The 9567-nt window shown below is 31.7% G+C and overlaps 1 protein-coding gene across 2 annotated transcripts; it reads left to right on the top strand.

Annotated features, from left to right (window-relative positions):
* LOC104724696 (protein HAIKU1-like) lies at window positions 6498-7665 on the top strand. 2 transcript variants are annotated; one of them, XM_010443247.2, is made up of 2 exons: window positions 6498-6626; window positions 6788-7665. In XM_010443247.2, exon 2 carries the CDS (start codon window positions 6797-6799, stop codon window positions 7502-7504), a length of 708 nt encoding a protein of 235 aa, XP_010441549.1. In that variant the 5' UTR covers window positions 6498-6626; window positions 6788-6796; the 3' UTR covers window positions 7505-7665. The 2 variants fall into 2 exon arrangements, with proteins under 2 accessions (XP_010441549.1, XP_010441548.1); XM_010443246.1 differs by having other exon boundaries at window positions 6537-6651.

Here is a 9567-nt window from a genome sequence, read left to right as displayed (position 1 = left end):
GGTCCTGGACCACCAACGGTTGAGATCAATCATGTTCTAGGTAAAACATGTTGTGTACTAGATCCTATTGGTGGGAGAAATTGGTCAGGGAGTTTGAACCCTAGGATCCACGAGAAGATTGGACGGTCAGGATCTTCTTTAGCGCAGAAGATGAAGAAGGTGAAAAAGATTCATCACCTTAGGCTAAGTGGTCCTGTTGGTTCCAACCCTAGCAATGGACCAACCCGGCCCGAACAACCAAAGCCTGTAAGGAGCACTGGAGTGCGAAGGAATTGGAGTTTTGAGAATTTGAGAGATCAAGGATTAATAGAAGAAAAAAGAAAGATTAACATATGATCATCATGATTGATCATGATTCTGAGATTTTATATGAATGAATGTTTGAGATTACATCATCGATTGGAAGAGAGAAATAACGAAGCTGATTACATATATAGTTTCTAATCCAGATTCATGGTTTGTATAAATCGTGATAGAATATGTATAATAGTATTCATTTGTTTATTACGTTGTCACGTTTGTTTGCCTTTTGAATATTTTTGTTTATACATATGTTTCTTTTGTCTTTGAATGAACGTATTTTTCAATCTACAAAAGAGATCATCCTTATTGGTGGTAGTCCTTTTTAATAGTCAATTCGCAAATCCAATAAGTTTGTGATATCGTTCGTAAAATTACAATACTAACAAAGCAACAAAAGTTAATCATAAGAGAAAACAACAAGGCTTATCTCCTAATTCTCTGTATGATGTATGACTCGACTTGGATTAGTCAAGAATATCATCATTTCAGTTGGGCCTACTTTTCACATTGCTTAAGTTTCCAAAATAAAAATGCTTTCTAACCGCCGTGACAGATACTCTTGTGGTATTCCCTCATTGCTCCATCGTTACTTCTAAGCTAGTTGGATCCAATCTCTGGTTGTTCGGATATTTGATATATCATAATTTTTATAGTTTTTAACCATAATATAAGTGTGTTTTTTGAGTCTTTAGAGTTGTTTTTTATATTGTTTTTGAGTTTTTATAGGATTAGGTACTCATTGGCACAGATGGAACATAATAGAGCTAAATATGAAGATTTGGAGCATAATCAAGCATTGGGGCTGAGTTACGAAGTTGAGAGACCAATTCAGAAGTATGCATCGATCGATGCAACTGATGGTATCGATCGACACAGAGCCACAAGCCGATTCAGAAGTTTTCTCACAAGTTCTGGAAGATTTACAAAAATTGCCCAAGCTTTCCTTATTTGCAATTAAGGCTCCATTCGTGTAAATTAGTATATATAGAATTTTTATGGTCATTGTTTAGACCTAAGCTTTATTTTCCTGCAACTTTTGAGAGAAAAATCCGTGAAAGATTTTTAGAGAGTTTTTGGAGAGAAGAATCAAGACTCCTTCCAGAGAAGATTCAGAACTCCTTTTCTACTTCTTTTAATCTCTTAATGCAATTTATTCAGAATATGATTTGTGTTTCATTGATTATGTCTAAGTAGATCTGCTTGTTAGGTTTAGGGTTTCTCATTAGGGATTTCATGGATTGTTAGATTGATTAATTGTTTGGATTCATTATCTTTCTTGTTCTTCACCATAAGTTGTTTTTAATGATAGATCTTTGATTAGTCATCTGGATTTAGATCTTAGAATTATTGATTGGTATGAGAATATAATTGATTTTCCTGACAAAAACCTTTGGTGAGCAAAATTACCTTTTGCAAAGAGATTTAAATTAGTAATTTTGTGAACTTATGGAAACTTGATTTTATTGCTGGTTTTTAACTTGAATTTTGCAAAGAGATTTGGATTTTCGGGTTTTAAAACTTAGATAATATTTGCAGTGAGAACTTATTTATTTTACAACTGTGTTTAGAGTTCAAGAACGGTGCTTAATTATTGAATCCTGCTTGTTTAATTAATTGATCTGATTTTCCATGATTTCCTGAGAATTTCCGTAGGCCTAGCGTTTTTAATTCCTGAATTTACAACACTTTTGAATTCTGTTTTTGCATTGTTTTTAATTTAATATTTTGGTTTAGCATAATAAAAAGATTAATAAGTCTATTGTGTGATCTAGAGTCTATGTGGATTCGACCCCTAGAGTATTACAACTGCAAGGCTGTTAGTACTATTAGAGTATTACAATTTGAGCATATCAATATTCGACTAGATTTTATATTTTGGAATTTTTTTTCCTTCATAACATATTGTGTGTTATGAAGTGGACTGGAGTGGATACTGTGTTTCTTATTAATTTTCTTTTAGACCATTTAGATCGTATTTATTATGTAATCTAATCTTTCTTATGGAATATAACACGATTATTTGGAGTTTTCTTTAACACCATTATTCATTTTATATAATTGTATATGTGATATTTTATTTTCTTTAGATCGACATTTTTACGATGCTTTAAAAACTAGTTAGATGATACAGATCTGATCGATATTCGATTTTTATATATCTTGTGTTTTTCTACATTTTTAGTTTTTGTTTCTTAGTGTGTAGAAGTCTAATAATTTTGAAACCCAAATTAATATCTTAAATAAATTGATATGATATACTATATCAATATCTCTATATGTTATATATTATATGTTTGTGCATGTCTTTATATTATGGAGCAATATAGATATACAAAATGTTAAATTTTAAAATTGTTTTGTTCACTTTAAATGAATACTGAATTTAGTAGTTATGGCATCTTCAACTCTACTCTATCTTAACTCATTATAAAGTAAAGTCTTCTCCTATTTTTCTCTATATTTTTCTCTAAAATAGAGTAAAAATTAAGATTATTCTCTAAACCTCACAATCTCATGTGGTGTTCTTAGTCGATAGCACGGCAGCCATGAACCTGATGTAATGTGGGTGGTGAAAATTGATATTTCAGCCGAATTATAAAGCCGTGATGGAGAGAGAGAGTACATGCATGTTCTTTTTAATGTCGCTCATCGAGCGATAGCAACCCAAGAAAATAGACAAAAACAAAATAAATATCAATTAAACAGTCGTTGCAACTGGGAAAAGAGTCGTTGTTACTGTTGAGATGAACGACGACAATTGTTGCTTGAAATTCCAGCGACTCTGCTTTCACCCCGCGAAACTTTTCTCTCACTCTAGCAACTAGTCCGTCTTCGTCGTTTTGCTTTTGCTGTTGTCTTTTTGCTTTGCTGATTAGCGTTTTGATCGTCGTTTTTTTCTGTCGCTGTCGCTACTCCAGCGACTAGTAAAAGAACAGGCCCTACATATATTGTTGTTTGGCTTTTTGCATTAAATGTATTTTAAAGACGTGTTGGATCTCTCTCATTCCTTGAGATTCCATACCTTGAAAAATGTCAAGAAACTGATCTACAAGAGAGGATATAGAAAGCTAACAACCAACGAGTGGCTTTAACGGACAATTTTCTGGTAAAACAGGTTCGAAACCTTCCTATGTGACACTAGCTTCTTAAATGTTGCTCTGATAGGAAATTATATACTCATGATTTCTTTTTTCATGCAAAACAAAAACAGGCTCTTAGGAACTAAGCATGGGATAATCTGCATTGAGGATTTGATCTACAATGTTCTTATGGTAGAATTACATTTGAAGGAGGCCAACAATATCCTTTGGCCCAGTTAATATTTAAAGTAAATTATTTCTTTACTATTATTTTTAAAAGTACGAAATAAAATGCTATATTGAAAAGTTATTTTACTCTATATTAAACTAAAAGTAAAATAATATATTGGAGATATTCTTAGGCTCCGATTGGTAACGGCTGTTATTTATGGCTGTAAAGACTTTAACTTTAAAATTTTAGGTGTAGAGAATTTTGACTGTAGATGCTTTGACTGTACAAACTTTAACTGTTAAATTTTGATTAGTAACAAACACTTTTTAAGCTGTAACTGTTACTTTTATTATTAAAAATATTGAAATGATGATATTAATGATGATAATAAAAATAAAAATAATTATTATTGAAATAGATCTTAAAAGAAAGAGAAAAAAATAAGAATAATTATTTTATAAAAATAAAATATGTAGAATATATATATAAACTTGTGGAGAGCTTTATTATTATTTCAATCATCATGGAAAATAAGAAAGAGAAAAAATAACTACAGTTTTTTTTTGTTTTTTTTAACAGCCAAAAAAGTCTCACATTTGTGGCTTTAAAAATTTGTACGTACAAACTAAAAAAATGGGCAGTTAGACTTTTAAGGCTTTTAAAAATAATAAAGTAATGAAAGCATGATTGGTAAAATTTTGGCTTTTAAGCCTTTAAATTAATTTTAAAGTTTTTAAAGTCTCTCTCAATCAGAGCCTAAGTTTGGTCTAAAAAATAAAGTTATCTAGATTTTCAGATTACCAAATTTTCAGACTAAGGGTGGGAATGGTTGTAGTGGTCAAGGCGGATAAATCCATCGGCAAATTTTATCATTCACAAGTTTAGTCTGCAATGCTGCGGTTCAAAAGATACAGAAAAACAGCTGCGAATCAACTGCAGACTATTTTTATATATAAATAAAGTTGGTCTGCAACGGTCTGCTGTCCGTTTTATTTTTGAGGCGAACTAAACCGCTGACGGATTTGATCGTCCCAACGGTAGTTACTATTAAAACCTAAAAATATATAAAAACTATATTATGGATATACTTTTATTTAGTCCTAGGCTCAAGGTCCATGAACGGATATACTGTGAATAATTTTAATGTTTACTACTACTGTATTAAAACGATACCTTGTTGTATTCTCTTTTAATTTTAATTTTAATTTTTACTACAATAATAATTTTAATTTAGTCCTATGCTCGTGGTTTATATTCTCTAAACCGTTAATGGTCATTATTGTCGGCTGTGTTTAATACTAGTGGTATTCTCTTTACGATAAGACGACACTAAACAGTAAACACTACTTTCTACCCCAGAAAACAGTAAACACTAGAGGGAGGTATTGAACTTGAGATTCTAATATATTTTAAAGTATTCCTAAAATCCTTTGTTAAGGGAGGTATTGAACTTAACATTCTAATAGATTTTAAAGTATTCCTAAAATCACTTGTTATTCAATTGATGATTTTTAAAAATCTTTCAAAGTTCAATGTTATTCAACTTGACATTCATATAAAATTATTTAAAATAATATACAATCTCTTGTTATTCAATCAATAATTTATAAAACTTACTTGAAATCTATTGTTATTCAAAACATCACAACTTTTTTTTTAAATGTTATTTTGAATGATTTTAAGAGACTTTATGTTGTTTTTTAGTTGAAAAATATGAATTATAAAATCATACCCTTTTAACTGGAATTTTGATGGATTTCAAAAAGATGAACTATCATACCTGCAACTTTTTCCTGTGAAATCAAAATTGAAAGAGAAGGATGACTGCAGAGAAACCATCAAATGTGGTAAACATGAAACAAGAGGAAATCAACTTCTCTTTGGAGGACCAAGGCGTGTTCGAGCAACAACACATGATGCACGAGCAACTCTTGTATTATTATATGACAACACAATTCTACTGCAATCGTAAGTGCACGACAACTAAACCATATTGGAGCCACAAGTCACAAGTTTCATTGCGTTTTACAGCCTACTTTTGTGTTTTTCATTTGCTATATCTCTCTTAGCTACGTACAAAACATACCTTGAACCTGAGATCAAGTTATATGATGGCAAGACCAGTTTTCAGATAATCCAAGCAAGAGAAAGGCAGACGCAAGATTTGGTCCACTTCTAGTGAAGTCTTCATTAGACTGCTCATGATTTTGCCATTATGTCTTCCCTCTAAGCCCATCCCTCTGCTCACCACCAAAGATACGTTACATAGCCATGGCACTTCACAAGCAAACACCATCCCGTTCTTCTCATTCTCCATTAAACCCTTTCTATAAGCTCTACCGACTTTTCTCACATACTTCCCCGTTGTTACATACTTCCCTTGCAACCCTTTCATAATTTTCCTTTTTAGCATATAATTTTCTTTTTTTGTGTTGTAAAATATTTTAAAATCTCTCAAAGTTTACTAAAAAGTCTTGTAGAATTTCATAGAATCAAATTTCATTTTCTTTTTTTAGAAAAATTGAAAAACTCTAAAACACAATCAAATCTCCAAAAACTATCCTAAATCTTTCAAAATTCTAGAATATTAAAATCCTACAAAATCTTTTAAATATCAAGTTGAATACCCTCTCTACTTGTATTACAATTGTTTCGATGGTAAGAAATCCAACACGTGTTATCATCTCTGTTAATAATTAATAGTAAGTTACTAAGGTGTTATCATCTCAGTTGTATTTCACTTTGTATCATTCCAAGGTTTATCAATAACATCACTTGACAAAAAAAAAAAAAAANCCTAAATAAACAACTTTAATTAGTCTTCCTATTATAAAACACTAATCCTCTCAACTTGTTTACGTCTAAATATCCTAATCAGCTAATCTAGTCCACTTGTTGGTTGAACACCATCTAGCAAAAAAATATATTAGTTATCAGAAACTAGTTTTATATAATTAACAACAACTCAAATTGAGAGAGAAAGAGAGACAACAACAACAAAAAGTCAAAAGCCTCTTGTTTTGTTCTTCTTTTCCAGTCGTTTTTTTTTTCTAGTCAAATTCAGAAAACGCGTAAGCTCTCTTTCTCCTTAAGAAGGTTATAAAACAATTTTAATTTTACTTGTTCTAGAGAGATTCTTGGTTTAGAAATATTTGTCTTTGTGGTTTCTTCTTCTCTACTATAGTTTCTTTCCAAGATTTGGATCTGCTCCATTGTTGTCTGTTTGTTTCAGGTTTTATTAATGGATGATCAGAGAAATCGTGCTAATGGTTATCATAATAATGATAACCATCATCAACATCATCTTGGTGTGAACAAGATGGGAAAAAACATCCGTAAAGATCCATCAACCCAGCAAAATCAACAACAAAACCCTCAAGCTTTGGTTTACAACATCAACAAAACCGATTTCAGATCAATCGTTCAACAGTTAACCGGACTCGGTTCAACTTCTTCCGTCAATCCTCCTCCGCAAGCGAACCCACCAAAACCACCAAATTCACGGCTGGTTAAAGTTAGACCTGCTCCTTTGACCCAAGTCAACCATCCTCCACTTCAACCTCCGGTTCAATCTGTTCCAATCGCTTCTGAACCGGTTCAGCCTGTTAACCAATTTTCGGGTAACCCAGCCGAATCCCCCATCTCGGCTTATATGCGTTACCTAATCGAATCAAGCCCTGGCGGAAACCGGTCTCAGCCACAAAACCAAAATCCGGTTCAACCATCAACCAAATTATTTCGTTTACATCAAACCGGTCCTAATCCAATACCATTCCAATCTCCAGTTTCACAGTTTGTTTTGTCACCTCCACCAAGATCGCCGTTTCCATTGTTCTCACCTAATTTTGCATTTTCGCCACGGTTTTTAGGTGGTGGTACTGAATCGATGCCACCACCATCACCGGGTTTTTTCTTTCCGTTGCTTAGTCCATTATGGAAAAATCAATAGCCTAATTAGTAGAAGTGTATTTAATAATCCTTTCATCAATTAAGTGTTCCTAAGTTGTAAGCAGTGCACTAATGTAATATGTACTAGCTAGAGACCTATATCAAAATGACTAAATACAATGTTTTATAATTATGCTATTATTATGAAATTATCTTTCTATTCTTTTTGTTTTATCAAATAACCATTTCATGTATCATAAATAACTAAATCTTGTCTAAATTTTATTTTCGTGATTTTTTTTCTTTATTTTTTCAGTTTTTTCAGTAAAATTAGATTTCAAAAATTTGGTGTCACATCATTTAGTTTCATTAGAGCATTTCCATCCCACATTTTTGATTGAGTATCCGTATATTAAAAAAAAATAATAATAAAAAGTTAGAAACAATTTAGATATCGGGTCTCTGCCCAGATAATTTAGGATACTATAGTAATGGATATCAACCATGTGTCATTATCAGATTGGGTCATATCTTCTTTTATTAGTTAAAATTTAAACAAATAATTTATTTATTATAAAATTATTAAATTAATATTTTCAGATACCCATATACCCTATAACCGATAAAAATTCCCTTACAAATCCAAACTATGACATATTGTTGTTAGAAAGTTGTGTCAAAATATCATTGTTTGAATTCGTTGAAAGTTGAAACTAAGAGACGCATGCACCTACCTTGATAACATGTACCAAGCGAGCTTGCTTAACTTTGTTAGGGGGTCTTATAATTATGTTATTATTATGAAATTATCTTTCTTTTCTTTTTGTTTTATCAAATAACCATTTCATGTATCGTAAATAACTAAATCTTGTCTAAATCTTATTTTTGTGATTTTTTCCATTATTTTTTCAGTTTTTTTTCTTTATTTTTTCAGTTTTTTCAGTAAAAGTTAGATTTCAAGGATTTGGTGTCACATCATTTAGTTTCATTAGAGCATTTCCATCCCACATCTTTGATTGAGTATCAATATATTAAAAAAAAAATTAAATATAATAAAAAGTTAGAAACAGTTTAAATATTGGGTCTCCGTCTAGATAATTTAGGATACTATGGTAATGGGTGTCAACCATGTGTCATTATCAGATTGGGTCATATCCTTTTTTTATTAATTAAAATTTAAACAAATAATTTATTTATTATAAAATTATTAATTAATGTTTTCAAATACCCATATACCCTATAACCGATGAAAATGCCCTTACTAACCCTGGACAAAATATCCGGATCCGAAACTCGAATCCGATCCAAAAAACCCGAACCGAACTCGCATCCGTTAGAGGAAAATATCCGAATGGATCTGGGATTTCTGAACTTCGGATATCCGAACCCGATCGGGTAATACCCGAAATCCGATTAAAAACCGATCAAAACCCGATTACTTATGAAACACCCGTTCGTATAACCCTACTCCTACTGCCTATAATCCTTAAAGTGAAGCAGTTTTTTTTAATTCACCTATCACAACCGGTTCCTTTTCCAGTTTCGAGGTTCTATAACCCTATTTATCTTGATTCAGTCCCCATTTATCAAACTGGATAACCGAAACTCCTCTCCTACTTCACGGTATCAATCACAGGTAATTTTTGTTGTATCTTGTTCCAGTTCTGCGACTTCTCCTCCGTTTCTATTTTTGTTGTATCTTGTTTAAATCATAAGTTCTTCACTTGTTTGTTTTGATTGGGTTCTGTTTTAGTTTAGCTTGATGGCTTCCCTTGAAGTTCTATGTGATTTCTTTGAATGGGTTCTGTTCTTTTTTGCGTGATGGAGATGGATGGTAATCGTTTATGTTTTAGCTTCAATAGGTTTTGTTTTAGTATAGCTTGATGGGTTATTTGAAGTTCTATGTGATTTCTTTGAATGGGTTCTGTTTTTTTTTTTGCGTGATGGAGATGGATGGTAATCGTTTATGTTTTAGCTTCAATAGGTTTTGTTTTAGTTTAGCTTGATGAGTTATTTGAAGTTCTATGTGATTTTCTTGAATGGGTTCTGTTTTTTTTGCGTGATGGAGATGGATGGTAATCGTTTATGTTTTAGCTTCAATTGGTTCTTTTTAGCTTAATGGTT

The sequence above is a fragment of the Camelina sativa genome, chromosome 11, assembly GCF_000633955.1.
Source record: "Camelina sativa cultivar DH55 chromosome 11, Cs, whole genome shotgun sequence".
NCBI classification, from domain to species: Eukaryota; Viridiplantae; Streptophyta; class Magnoliopsida; order Brassicales; family Brassicaceae; genus Camelina; species Camelina sativa.
This window is presented reverse-complemented; position numbering and strand designations above follow the sequence as displayed.